At 42.7% G+C, this 14,769-nt stretch overlaps 2 protein-coding genes across 9 annotated transcripts in view; one reads left to right on the top strand and one right to left on the bottom strand.

Moving 5' to 3' along the window:
* The window catches only part of Ap4s1 (adaptor-related protein complex AP-4, sigma 1), a 58,453-nt gene extending 45,518 nt beyond the window's left edge, over window positions 1-12,935 (bottom strand). For 3 of the 4 annotated variants that reach the window (NM_001329698.1, NM_001329699.1, NM_021710.4), the window contains exon 1: window positions 2,102-2,450. The gene's annotated coding sequence lies outside the window, so the exon portion shown is untranslated. Of the gene's footprint in view, window positions 1-2,101 lie in introns of all 4 variants that reach the window. The other variant, XM_006515433.4, reaches the window with a different exon arrangement.
* Window positions 1,065-14,769, top strand: part of Strn3 (striatin, calmodulin binding protein 3) — an 83,811-nt gene continuing 70,106 nt past the window's right edge. For 3 of the 5 annotated variants that reach the window (NM_001172098.1, NM_001364437.1, NM_052973.2), the window contains exon 1: window positions 1,502-1,994. In NM_001172098.1, coding sequence (NP_001165569.1) covers window positions 1,713-1,994 — 282 coding nt within the window. In that variant the 5' untranslated portion in view covers window positions 1,502-1,712. Of the gene's footprint in view, window positions 1,995-14,769 lie in introns of all 5 variants that reach the window. The other 2 variants (XM_006516411.4, XM_006516412.4) reach the window with 1 other exon arrangement.

Genomic DNA, 14,769 nt, shown 5'->3' with positions numbered 1-14,769 from the left:
GAAAATTTGAATAGGCTTTCAGAGTGAAAATAAAAGTTTAAAAACATAACCAATTTTATATACTATTTCTTGTATAGCTGTAAGTACTGTGTATTTTTCTTTTCATTTGCTGTTACATAGGTTATTAGGTTTTTTGTTTTTTTTTTCCTTCTTCTTCTTTCCTTTTTTGGCTTTTCCAGACAGGGTTTCTCTGTTGTCCTGGCTGTCTGGGAACTCTGCAGACCAAGCTGGTCTGAAACGAAACCCAGAGATCAGGTTGTCTACCTCTGCCTCCCGAGTGCTGGGATTAAAGACATGGTTCACCAAGCCCGGTAGCCAGGCTGTTACCTCAACTTACAGAAAGCCGGGCGTGGTGGCACGCCTCTCATCCCAGCACTCGGGTGGCAGAGGCAGGCGGATTTCTGAGTTCGAGGCCAGCCTGGTCTACAAAGTGAGTTCCAGTTCAGCCAGGGCTATACAGAGAAACCCTGTCTCGAAAAAACCAAAAAAAGAACTTACAGAAAAATGCACACTATAGCACCTAAAAACTGACCCTTTGTGTATGTAGTATTTCATTCTAAAACCATTTAATGATGAAGAAAGATATCGTTGTGTTGATTTAGTTCATCTTAAGTTCTATTTACAATACTTTCATTTTGTTTCGATCAAAATTTCTGCCACTAATGACAATATCTGCGTTCATTGACTTCTAAACATCAGTCTCTTTGAAAGTTATCGTTTGCCATCCAACCCACTATTCTCAAGAATTCAAGATATCACAACTTCTTCAGGAAAAAAAAAAAAAAAAAAAAAAAAAAAAAAAAAAAAGCAATAGCTCAAACACAGAGAATCTCAGAATAATAAAGACTTAAGAAGTTACAACGGGCGGCCAGGAGCACCGAAGTGGGACCAAAGAAGCAGGTTGCGACGAAGCCCAGGAGCCAGTGAGAAAGTCCGGAAGAATCTGGGCTATTTGCCAAACGTAGACGTCTCCAGAATCCTGCAGACTGACTGGTGCCACGAAACCAGAGGTCAAGTGAGTGACAGGCAGAAAAGAGGCCCGACCCTCTGGGACTGAGCAAAACACGCCAGGAATTCTAGAGAAACGTCAGGAATTCCAGGGCAGTACGGAGGACGCCTTGCACGCAGCTCCAGAGCCCAGGCCCTCAGCTGAGACCCACGCTGCCCCTAAGGATACGTGCGTGAGGAAAACGACCCGGAAGCCCGACGCCCACGCGCTTCCCCAAAGTCAAGGCAGCATCCAGATTCCACAGGCGTAGAAAAGCTGGGGCCCGGCGCCCGAGTTGGGGCGGGGCCCAGGCCTTTCCCCGCCTCCCGAAGAGCGGTCCATCCTCAGTGCGCCTGCGTGGGGTGAGGCCGGACTCTTTTTGGCTCTCCGGAGTGCGGCTTGCAGCGGCGTTCTCTACCCAGCGTGCCGTGCGCGAGCGGCGGCCCTCCGTCCCTCCTCCTCCTCCTCCGTCCCTCCTCCTCCTCCCGCCGCGGCCCCCCTCTCCCCCAAAGTGAGTGAGTGAGACGGGCAGATGGAGGAGGTACCGTAATGGCGGCGGCCGGCAGCTCCCTGCTCTGATCCGCGGCAAGCACACGGCAACGACCCCCTCCCCGGCCGTCTCCCGGCCGGCCCCCCGCCCTGCGGTCGGCGCGGGGCCACCGTCCCGGCCCTCCCCGCAGCTGTCGGCGTCTGGCACTGCGCCCCGGCCGGGGCCCCACACACAATGGACGAGCTGGCCGGAGGCGGCGGCGGCGGCCAGGGGATGGCAGCCCCTCCCCGGCCGCAGCAGGGACCCGGGGGGAACCTGAGCCTGCCGCCGGGAGCGAACGGAGCGCCGGGCGGCGGGGGTCCTCCGGCCGCCGAGGCGGCGGGGCCCCCGGCAGGCCCGGAGCTGTCCCGGCCGCAACAGTACACGATCCCGGGGATCCTACACTACATCCAGCACGAGTGGGCTCGCTTCGAGATGGAGCGGGCGCACTGGGAGGTGGAGCGGGCCGAGCTGCAGGTACGTCACCCGTCACCCCTCTCGACTGCGAGCTGGGGCCGGGGCCACGGGCCGCGGGGGTGGGGCCGGGGCTGAGGCCCGTGCCCTCAAGGGCGGAGGGGACCTACCTGAGCCGCTCCGGCCGGCGAGCGGTGACGGCGCGCCCGGCTCCCTCCTCACGGGCGGCGCGCTGCGGGCATCCTTGGGGCAGCCATTTTGGCTTTTAGCATGGCGTCCGCAGGGCTCCTCCGGAGCCACCTCTCCTGGGCCTCCGGGGTTTGGGCCCAGCGCCTCTGGGCGAGAGTCTGGCGTGGGCCCGCTAGGCACTGAGTTTGCGCTTGTGGGTCCCCTTGAGGGTGAGGCCACGCGGAGAGGGCCTGGGATGAGCGTCTTTGCCTCCTGGCTCCTGCACCCCCTTCCGATGTGGCGTCCTGCCCCCTCCCCCGCGCCTCGGTACGCACTTGCCCCTTGACAGCCACGCCGCTTCGGGCTACCGCCGCGCACAATGGCTCGCGGCCGGCCGGACAAGTTTGCCTTCCCATCCTCAACTCCTTTAAGTACCTGCGATGCCGCTCTACTCACTTGGATTTCCTTTAGCGCTTACTGATTCATCAACACTTTAACTGAATATTTCTCTCTTGAGTCGGCTTCTCTAGAGTTCCCTACTATATTCATGTTTTTACTGATGCAAAGCAAAGCTGGGCTGTCAGTACAGTATTTAGGAAATGTCTGCGGAAAGAATTGGTCTTAATTTGAAGTAGACCGTACTTATCGCTTAGTACAAGCTAAAACGGAGTTAAATGTCCACTTAATGTGATCCTCTGACAGACTTGGGTTATCCTAACTTTTGGAAGGTGACAGTTGCGGGTTCATGCCTTGAATTTTTAAAATTGCTGCATCTGTTTGAAAGGATTATTCAAGCTGGAGGATGACTGCGTTTAGTTTTAAGTTCCTTTCCAGGGTTTAATTTAAGCTTAGAAGAAAAAAAGCGTGTATCTAATTAAGCGTTGCACCTGTTTTTCAGACTTATAAATTTCGACATAAGCAATATTGTTCGTTATTATACACACACACACACAATAACTTTGGTGAGAAATAATGTTGAAACAACAGCGTGATTAATGAATGTAGAAAAGGTATCCTCAAATAAATATGAGTCTTCAGTTTGGTGTCGAATAGTAAACTTTTTAATTACATTGATTAATTTATTTCTGACCTGATTATTTACAAACTATAAACAATTTTATTCAAAAATTAAAAATACCCAGGTGTAGAGGCATAAGTCTTTAATCTCAGTGCTCAGGAGGGAGATGTTTAATATCCATGAGTTCAGGCCAGGCTGATTTATATAGAGTTCCAGGACAATTGCAGTTACATAAGAGTCTATCTTAAACAAACAAAAAAGTAAAAGAAAATTAGAAATAAGGTTGTTTCATTGTCAAAAGCATTGCAAAGCAATTGATTGGACCAGTAAACTTTTTTGGTTATGGGCTTTTGTTATTGTTTTGTGTTTTTGAAACTGGCTTTTTTCTCTGTGTACCTCTGGCTGTCCTGGAAGTAATTCTGTAGATCGGGCTGGCCTGCAACTCAGAGATCCATCTGCCTCTGCTGGGATCAAAGGTGTGTGCCCTCACCATCTAGTATTGTGGTTGCTTTTGAGACGGTCTCTGTTGTCTTGGGTGATCTGAAAACTCACTATGTAGAACAGGTTGGTTTAGACCTCTTAGAGGTCCACATGCTACCTCTTGAAGTGCTGGAATTATAAAGTCTTGTACCACCTCACCTGGCAAGCCAGTAAACTTTTATTTAACTCCACAAAGTGGGTGAAGTTAAATTTTACAACAACAAAATCCTACTTATTTTATATGACACCTTTAGTTCATTCCGTAATCTTAAAATTGTGCTTAAAAAATACATTTGTGTTTTAGAGATTACTACTTTCAAAAAAACTTATGTCAAAATTGCTGTGGTTTCTTTTAAATTTCTAGAGTCTACTATTGTTGGATTTAGAGTTTTGTGGGCATACATCTTTCTAGTATGTTGATGCCGACTTTTCCATGTGGATAGAGAGAAGGTAATCTGTTAAAAATTACATTGAGGCTTTTGCTGAATTGATAAACCACCAGGTCCATATATAGTATTTGATCCTTGTACTGTTGTTTTGATTTTCAAATTAGCACTTGAATTTGTCACTCAGGCATGATTAATGTAACTAGCTAAGAAAGCATCTTGTATCCAAATTAAGTTTTTTGTTGTTGTTGTTGTTACGTCTTTTTTTTTGTTTTTGTTTTGTTTTTTTTTTGTTTTTTTGAGACAGGGTTTCTCTGTGTAGCCCTGGCTGTCCTGGAACTCACTTTGTAGACCAGGCTGGCCTTGAACTCAGAAATCCACCTGCCTCTGCCTCCCAAGTGCTGGGATTAAAGACATGCGCCACCACGCCTGGCAACAAGTTTTACATTACTGAAATACATGGTTTTCTTTTTCATTGTTCCTGATCTTACTTAACAGCAACAGAAAAGGATTTTTAAGGATTCTGTAGCTTGGTTTCTTTCAGATTGATAGTCTTTATTTACTTGCTTTTCCCCTCCTTTTAAACCTTTTTATTATGTTTCATTATGTGTGTATATGTGCATGTGCACATGAGGTCAGGTCCTCAAAGGCCAGATGGTGGGTTCCTCTGGAGCTGGAGTTGCAGGTGTTGTGAGCCTCCCTGCTGTGGGGGCTGGGACTGGGACTAAGGTACCCTGGAAGATGTGCCATTTCTCCAGCTTGTTTACTCTGTTTAAAGAATGTTATATGATGTTCTCTGGTTCTATTTTATCCAGAGACATTCGCATTATTTTATACTGATACTTTTGGAATAAAATGTTCACGACTGGATTGTTTATATGTTCTTGTATGTGCTGTATATTTTAAAAATTGCCTTATTGGATTAATTGATAGTGTTTCAGATTTGTTTCTAGGATATTGAGTGTGCTTTAAGTGCTGTCACTCATTGTGTGTGGGTGGGGGCCAGGACTGTTTAGAAAAGCTGCCTGAACCTTGGTAGGTGGCTCACAGTGGCCTTGAATGCTATTAGTCTAAATAAAACTGCTTGTGAGTACATACTTCAAAGTTTTGTGTTGAATGTATGTGTAAAAAATTCATGTGTTGTATTTAAGCTGTAAGTTTAAAATTATTTCTGTTACTTTCCTAAAAACAAGACTACTACTACTTTAAAAAAAAAAGATTTATTTACTTTATGTATGAGTACAATTATAGCTGTCTTCAGACACACCAGAAGAGGGTGTCAGATCCCATTACAGATGGTTGTGAGCCACCATGTGTTTGCTGGGAGTTAAACTCAGGACCTTTGGAAGAGCAGTCAGTGCTCTTAGCCATCTCTCCAGCCCACAACTACTTCTGTTTTTATATGTAGTTCTGAATGTTCTACGTTTATCAACACTTTTTAAAAAAAGATTTATTTATTATTATATGTAAATACACTGTACCCTGTCTTCAGACCCACCAGAAGAGGGCGTCACATCTCATTACAGATGGTTGTCAGCCACCATATGGTTGCTGGGATTTGAACTCAGCACCTTTGGAAGAGCAGTCAGTGCTCTGACACACTGAGCCATCTCTGCAACCCAACACTTTTTTTTTTTTTTTTGAGACTATACTAGGCTAGACCTTAACTCCTGGGTATAAGTGATTCTCTGCCTCAGCCTCCTAGGTAGCAGGGACTAAGATGCAAACACACACTTTTTGGCTGTGTTGGAAAGTGAACTCTGAGCTTATGCATGCTATTTAGTGTCTGTGGTTTGTGATCTCCCACAGCACACAGATGGAGGTCAGAAGACAACTTGTGGGAGTCAGTTTTCACTTTTCACTATCAGAGCCCTGAGGATCCTACTCAGGTTGGCAAGCTTCTTTACCCCTCAACCATTTCACTATCTTTACAAAAAATTTTTTTTAATTCTTTAATTCTTTCTTCCCTGCTATCCTCAGTTTGAGTCTTGTCCCTTATGAACATTGCATAACACAATTCCCACCCTTCCCCCATCATGATTGACCTTCAAATTTCCACATCCTGTAGCTTTATACACTGTATTGGGTTTAAACTACATTTTCTGTTGTCAACTATTTCTTCCCCCAAATCTTTTCCTAAAGATTTAGGGCTTCGATCCTAGAAGTGGGAAGGCAAAAAGCAGGTGGACTTCTCTTGAGTTCCAGGCTAACTAGAGGTATATAGTGAGACTGTCTCAAGCAATGGACTCTTTATTTGGCTTCCATTCTATTCATTCCTTCTTTCATTTTCTCTGTTTCATCTCCTTTTGTTTTTTGAGACAAGGTCTTAACTATGTATTCCTGGTTGGTGTGGTGCTCAACTGTGTAGCTTAGGATAGCCTCAACTAATGGCAGTCTTCATGCCTTACCTTTTTCAATAAAAGGAATAGTATAGGGCACCTCCATTCTTGTCCACTTTCTGTAATATACTCTTTTGTTTTTAGTTGTAGTCTGAGGTTCTAATTCTTTTGTTCTTTCACTGTATTTTACTAAAAACACATACACAAAATTTTTATTACATTTTGATTATTTTCTGTGTGCCTGTGTGTATGTGGGCATGCACATGGACACAGTTTATGTTTTGAGGTTAAAGGACCATGTGGGCCTAGGTATTGAACTTAGGTTAGCAGGTATAGTAGTCAATAGACGCCTATATGAGCCATCTTCAGGGCCATAATCCTGTTTACAATCTCAGTAGTACTCAGATTTACTATTTGTTATTCTAATGCACAGGTTTGTGAGGTTGGTGAAATTGAAATTTCTGACTCTGAAATATTGGGGTCCACCCAGAGTTTAAAAATGTGCTCAAATATACATTTGGAGATAGCAGAAAGCAAAGCTGGGGATTTAAACTCAGGGTCATGCTTTTAGCTTTCGGACTTATTTGTAAATTTCCTGTTTAACTTTTCTAATACCAATTCAACTGTTATCTCTTCAGCTAGTTGTTTATGCCTGTTCTCCCTATAACCACATTAAACCTGTATTAAACCTGTCCCGTTAATGTTACTCCTACTATTTAGTCACTGAGTCCTTTTCTATAGTGTATTCAGTCTCTTGAATTTTATTTTGGCTTTTCGAGACAGGGTTTCTCTGTATAGCCCGGGCTGTCCTGGAACTCAGTTTGTGAGTGAGTGACCAGGCTGGCCTCGAACTCAGAAATCCGCCTGCTTCTGCCTCCCAAGTGCTGGGATTAAAGGCGTGTGTCACCACCGCCCGGCCCAGTCTCTTGAATTTTATTAATTTTTTTCATACTTATTTATTGAGTAAATATGTGCTGCTTTGGGCTACTCTCTGGTATATAATTACATATAAAACCAAGACTTTACCTAGGGAGCTTGTTTTGGAGGTGATAAAATGCTTCAAGTGGCAGATTAAAAGAGACTTAGAAAGTAAATGAGATTGAAATTTACGAGCTTTTAGTTAATTTTATTATTTTTTGTGTGCTGGATTAATGTTTCAAAATATGCTTCAAAATACAGTCTTGTGTTCTCCCACAAACTCCGGATATTAAGTCATTCAATATATCCTTACTCTTTTATGAGGTAGGGTCTTTTGTATCAAGGTTGGATCTTGAATTTACTTTCTACTTCCCCAGTGCTGGAATTACAGGTGTAAACTGGTTTGTATGATACTGTGAGTCCAACCCAAGCTCCAAGGCTTGCTTCATGCATAGGAGGCAAGAATCCTACCTGAGTTGTAATCTCAGCCCTTCATTGCATTCTTGCAGCTCTCCCCACCCCTCAAATCTACCTTTAGATTTTAAGGTTTTTGTTTTGTTTTTTTTCTAAGACAGGGTTTCTCTGTGTAGCTCTGACTGTCCTGGAACTCACTCTGTAGACCAGGCTGGCCTTGAACTCAGAAATCCGCCTGCCTCTGTAGATTTCAAGTTGGTTTTTTTTTTTTTTAAGATTTATTTATTATATGTAAGTACACTGTAGCTGTCTTCAGACACTCCAGAAGAGGGCGTCAGATCTTGTTACAGATGGTTGTGAGCCACCATGTGGTTGCTGGGATTTGAACTTCAGACCTTCGGAAGAGCAGTCGGGTGCTCTTACCCACTGAGCCATCTCACCAGCCCAGATTTCAAGTTTTAAGCCCTGATTTATTCTGTGTGCTCCATTACACTGCTACCATTGTCTTTGTTCATAGTGCTCTTCTTACCTGAACTCTGTACTGTAATCTAAAATTTATTCTATATGCTGCCTGTGTTTTTAAGTTTATCTTTTATATTGCAACTACAGTTGTATTGTTATAAGCTTGCTTTAGCATTTTTATTGTGGATTGCTTTAAATACATGCTTAGAAAATACAGTCTGAGATCTCCCACAAACTGTTACTTATCTTAAAGTATAACCCCTAAGATCATTATCTTTCCCCCAAGCAGAGACTCTTGTATTTCAGGCTGGCTTGTCTCACTGTGCTGAGAAGGATAATCTTGAATTCTTGACAATACTGGGATTATAGGAGTGTAACACTATGCCTGGTTATTGTGGTTCTAGGGATGGAACCCAGGGCTTTGTGCATGCTGGGTAAGCATTCTGCAAACTGAGCTATATAGCCTTTTTCTTGATCAATCTTATTTTAACTTATTTAAGTCCATTTGCCCACATGTCATTATTTTTGAATAAATTATTTTGAATTACATGGTCTTGGAACCATGTAATTTCACCCATGACATTTTAATATAAAGCCTATGTATTGGCTCATGCCTATGAGCCTAACACTTGGACAGGCTGAGACAGGAGGATAACTGTTCATTTGAGACCAGTCTAGTTAGCTAGTGAGTTCTAGGCTAACCTGGGTGACAGGGAGGGCCTGTCTCAAACAAAACAAAGAAAGTCATATATGTATATATGTATGTATATATAAAGATAAGGGCTATTAAACACAACTGCAGTATAACTTCTGTATTAGTCAAGGTTCTAGAGTCACAGAACTTATGGGTAGTCTCTATAGTAAGGGAATTTCTTGATGACTTATAGTCTGTAGTTTAACTATCCAACAGTGGTCAGCAGCAGCTGTGAATGGAAGTCCGAGGATCTTGTAGTTGCTCAGTCCCACAAGGCAAGCAGGTAAAGAAGAGTGAATCTTCCTTCTTCTAATACCCTTATGAAGGCCTCCAGCAGAAGGTGTGTCCCAGATTAAAGGTGTGTACCACCATGCCTGGATCTGGGACTTGCCTGTCCTAGGCTGACCTTGAACTCAGAGATCTCCTTTCCTGAGCCTAAGCTCATGGCCACTATGCCTCAAGATCTCCAGGTCAGAAACATGTGTCTTCCAGTCTCAAGATCTGGATCACAGGTGAGCCTTCCAATTCTGGATTGTAGTTCATTCCAGATATAGTCAAGTTGACAACCAGGAATAGCCACTCTCAACTACTACATGTCATATTGTTGAGATAGATTATTAGTTCCTCGATTTTATCAAATATATATTGTTTAGATTTCCAGCTTAGAATCTTGGTGTCTCTTTGAATCAGGGTCCAGATTGTGGCTTGGACCATTTCTATCTCAGTCATTTTCGTTCAAGAAATTAGACAAGGATCAGGGAAATGGTTCAGCTGGTAAAAGCACTGGCTGCTAAGACTGAGTGTGATCTCTGGGACTCACATAGTAGGAGGTCAAGTTGTTCTCTGACTTCATGTATGTGCTTGAAGACATACTCACATGGATACATGTGTGGGGACACACACACACACACAGTGGGAAGGAGGCAGGTCCATTATTTCTTTAAGGTTCTTAGTGTCTGAGTTGTGTTTAGCACTACCGTTGTGTTGGAATTTTAATCCCTTGTATGGTCCTGCTTGCTTTCCTTAAAACTTGATTCATTGGCCCTAGGGGCTTGATCAGAGTTGTTTTATTTTCTCCTGCTCTTCTTGGAGGGAGGAATGTGAGGAAGGCAGGCCAGTTTTCCAGGTGGTGGTGAGGTCTTTGATCAGAAGGCATGTGGTCGGTCATAAGCTTTGTTTTGGTGGTCTTACCAGCTATTTGATACAAAGGCTTAGGAATGATCATGTATAAGGACAATCAATTTTGTTTTTGTTTTGTTTTTTTTTTTTAATGTAATAAGCCCAGGCTACTTACCGTCTCAGTCTCTAAGTTAGACAATCTTTTTTATGCTTGTTTGTTTCAATGAAGTATCTATTTAGAACTTTTGCGAATTAAAACATTTTATTTCCCTGACATTTGCTTTGACTTTTGGATTCAATATTGTTGTATATTTATTTTAAGTCAGTTATAAGTAAGTACTCAGTAAATGTTAGGGGTGATATTTAGTTACTACTTGTTAATAATAATAAAAGATCTATCTATGTCTGTCTGTATATCTGTCTACCATCTGTCTGTCCTCTCTCCCTTTTTCTTTTCTGAGATAGGAGCTCATATAGGCCAGGCAGGCCTTAAGTTTGCTGTGTAGCTGAGATTGACCTCTGGTCTTCTGTTCTCTTCAGACACACCAGAAGAGGGCATCAGATCCTATTACGGATGGTTGTGAGCCACCATGTGGTTGCTGGGAATTGAACTCAGGACCTCTGGAAGAGCAGCCAGTGCTCTTAACCGCTGAGCCATCTCTCCAGCCCATGAAGCTATTTGTTAATGGAGATGTAATGGTTTTGATGTTGTCTTAGATACTGTACTGTTCTGTTGCTGTGAAGAGCCACATTACCAAGTCAACTTATAGAAGAAAGCATTTCATTGGGTTTGCTTATAGTTTGAGTAGGCTAGTCTATTTTCATCATGGCTGGGAACATGGTGACAGGCAGGCAAGCAGGTAGGCTTGTTCTGGATTAGGCTGAGAGCTTACATCCTGATCGGTAGGTAGGAGGCAGAGAGAGACAGTAAGACTGGCCTGCCTGGCACTCCCCTGACATATCTCCATCAAAGCTTCAGCTCCTAACCCTTCCTACATAGCCTTTTAACTGGGGACCAGACATTCAAGTGTATGAGTTATATCAGATAATAGAACTTTTATAGTGGCCCAGACTGTGGTTTTATTTAATTACTGAGTTAGGATCTCACTAGGCTGGTCTGGTATTTGTTATGCAGCCCAGGTGGCTATTGAACTCCATGAAGCCCTGCCTCAGAGGTCTTCCAAGGGCTAGGATTATAGTTTTGTGCCTCCATTCCTAGCTTTTCTTAAAGTACTTAATCATCTTTGTGCTACTTTTTTCCAGAACCATTAAAACTGAATGGAGGCCATACACAAGCTTACATATTTAGAAAGTGGGTAAGAGTCAGTCTTAGTCACTGTTCTATTGCTGTGAAGAGACACCATGACCACGGCAAGTCTTATGAAAGAAAACATTTAATTGGGGGCTTTTTTATGGTTACATTGAGTTAGTCTGTTATCCTAGTGGGGAGCATGGCACAGATGGAACACATGGTGCTGGAAAAGTAGCTGAGAGCTACATCCTGACGAGCAGGCAGAGAGGAGGTGGGAGGGAGGAAAGAGACAGACAGAGAGACAAACGCAGGTAGACGTAGGCGCTGGGCCTGTCAGTGGGCTTTTGAGACCCCAACGCCCCAGTGACACACCTCCTCTAACAAGGTCACACCTCCCAATCCTTCCAGTTTACCAGCTGGGGACCAAGCAAGCGAGTATGAGTTTATGGTGGCTGTTCTCATTCAAATCACTACAAGTAGGAACCAAGATTCTGTAACACCTCTGTTTTTGTGTGTCTTGGTTGTTTGCACATACTGTTTCCTTTTGTTATTCCTTTCTGGCACTTCATAAAATTTGTATTTTTAAGTTTGCTGTCCTTTTCTGTAATAGATTGGTGTAAGTTCTTTGAAAGGATCAGGTGGGTTTTTAAAAAATTTATTATTTTATTATATATATCTTAAGTACACTGTAGTTGACTTCAGACACACCAGAGGAGGGCATTAGATCTCATTACAGGTGGTTGTGAGCCACCATGTGGGTGCTGGGATTTGAACTCAGGACCTTCGGAAGAGCAGTCAGTGCTCTTAACCGCTGAGCCATCTCTCCAGCCCCAGGATCAGGTAGGAAGAACCTGGCACATGATACAGGTGTTTGCTAAATTATTGTTAAATGAACAAAGTTGCTGAGAGCATTTCATTAAACTGTAAATTTGGTGGTGTGACTGGGGAAGTCCACAGAATGGAGGTAATGTTTCAGTAGTAGTAGTAGTAGTGTAGGATGACACCAAGCCTGATTTAAAATGATGTATGTCCCCTTTTTCTGAGAAATGGATTGCCAGAGGAATCTTACAATTGAATACATTACTATAGGCTTAATGCAAAAGCCTTTCTCCCTTCAAAATAAGATACTGTAACTTTTTGAAGTGCTTAATGAGTAGCATGTGGCACTTAACTGAAAATAGTCCATGTTATACACTACTAATCAAGTATGTTAAAAAAAAAACATGGAAAAAGAGCTGGGGCTGTATATATAGCTTGGTTGGTAGAGCCCTAGCTTAGCATTTGTAAAGGCTTAGATTCACTGAATAGTACTGCCCCCACCCTCTGCAAGAAAACATACATTCAGGAAAATACTAGTTAAAATACTTTGTAATTTTGCAGCTGGGATGTAGCTGAGTTAGTAGAGTGCTTGTCTGTCATTTGCAAAGCCCTGGTCTCCTACAATTTATGTAAGTTCAGTGTCTGTCCAACCAATGCAGACTTCTAATTATTACTAAATGAACTTGTGTCTTAAATTGGGAAGGAAAACAAAGTTCAACTCTTCTTTCACTTTATATTTTTAAATGGAGGTTTCCCTAAATTGCTCAGACTGACCTTGTGTTTCACCCTGGTTGGCCTCAGATTCACGATCATCCCTTCCCACAGCCCAAGTGTTCAGATTGCAGGCGTATCAGTACACTCAGCTTCTCTTTTATATTTACCCGTGCTGGATATAGGGAGACTTTAAATTTTGTTTTGTTTTACAAGATAGGGTTTCTCTGTTAGCCCTGGCTGTTCTAGAACTTGCTTTGTAAAGCAGGCTGGCCTCAAACTCAAAGTCACACAAGGAAATTTAGTGGTGTGCATCACTACCATCCTGCCAATGTTTTTATTATTATCATCGTGTGTGTGTGTGTGTGTGTGTGTGTGTGTGTGTGTGTGTGTGCAGGACAAAGGACAACTTTATGGAATCTTCCTCATTCCTTGTTGAATGGATTCTGGGGGTTGAAGTCTGGTCACCTTTGCCAAGGCTTGAATCTACTTTGGGCAAGAGGCAGTCTCTTTCAGTTTTTTTTTTTTTCTTCTTCTTATTTATATGTAAGTATACTGTAGCTGTCTTCAGACACACTCTAGAAGAGGGCATCAGATCTCATTACAGATGGTTGTGAGCCACCTTGTAGTTGCTGGGATTTAAACTCAGGACCTTTGGAAGAGCAGTCAGTGCTCTTAACCACTGAGCCATCTCTCCAGCCCCCTCTTTCTGCTTTTTTAATTCATCATTGTACTTCCTTCATTATTTCTAGTGGGAATTCAGCTGTGATGAGTCACTTTTCTTTGGATGTTCTTAAGAGTTTCTTTCTTTTCTTTTTTTTTTTCTTTTTTGAGACAGGGTTTTTCTGTATAGCCCTGACTGTCCTGGAACTCACTCTGTAGACCAGGCTGGCCTCGAACTCAGAAATCTGCCTGCCTCTGCCTCCCAAGTGCTGGGATTAAAGGCGTGCGCCACCACCTCCCGGCATGAGTTTCTTTTTTTGACAGTTTGACTCTGGTATATCATGATAATAATCTCTGAGTTTATTATTCTATTTGTGATTCATTGAACAGTTTTCATCACATTTAGAAAGTTTTTGACTTACTTCAAATAATTAGTCTGCGTATCTTTTCTTTGTTCTCATTATGCATATATTGGCTTATTTAATTGTGTCTCACGGGATTCTGTGGTTTATTTTTATTTTTATTATTTTTTTAAAGATTTATTTATTTATTATATGTAAGTACACTGTAGCTGTCTTCAGACACACCAGAAGAGGGCGTCAGATCTCATTATGGATGGTTGTGAGCCACCATGTGGTTGCTGGGATTTGAACTTCAGACCTTCGGAAGAGCAGTCGGGTGCTCTTACCCACTGAGCCATCTCGCCAGCCCTTAATTTTATTTTTATTTTTGTTGTTCAATTCTCAGAGTACAAAATTTCAAATTGATTATTCTGTCTGCTTTATATCAGTTTATTGATATTCATTTTTGTCACTTTTCAGTTATTCCCTCTTTTCTTCTCTGGAGATGGTGCCTCCTATGTCCCAGGCTGCACTAGAACTCACTGTGTAGCTGATGATGGCCTTGGACTTCTGATGCACTTGCTCCACCTCCGCTGTCAGAACTGCAGGGGTGCACCACCACACACAGGTTAGGCAGTAGGGTAGGGAGCCAGGCTAGAGCTTGGATACATGCCAGATAAGCATTCTACCAACAGAGCTACAGCCTGTGTGCAAGCATGTGTGAATGCAATAACAACATGCATGTGGAAGTCAGAGGACAGCTTGTTGTGCAAGTGTATTCTGTACTTCCTGTATATCAGAGATTGCACTTCTTTGGTTTGACATCTTTGGTATGACATAAAAATTCTCCTGGAATTTTTAGTTAAAAACAAAACCAAAACTCTGATCAAGAAAATGCCTCTATAAGATTGATTCACAGATCTCTCTCTTTCCCCTCTATCTTTCTTTCTCTTGTCTAATGATGGGGGATGAAACCAGGGATATAAAGAGTGGGAAAAAGAAGAGCCACAATGTAGCAAATTTCAGCGGCTGTACAGACCAATCTATTCATTAT

This window comes from Mus musculus, chromosome 12 (assembly GCF_000001635.26).
Source record: "Mus musculus strain C57BL/6J chromosome 12, GRCm38.p6 C57BL/6J".
Taxonomy (NCBI): Eukaryota; Metazoa; Chordata; class Mammalia; order Rodentia; family Muridae; genus Mus; species Mus musculus.
The sequence above is the reverse complement of the archived record's forward strand: the minus strand, read 5'-3'. Positions and strand labels throughout refer to the sequence as shown.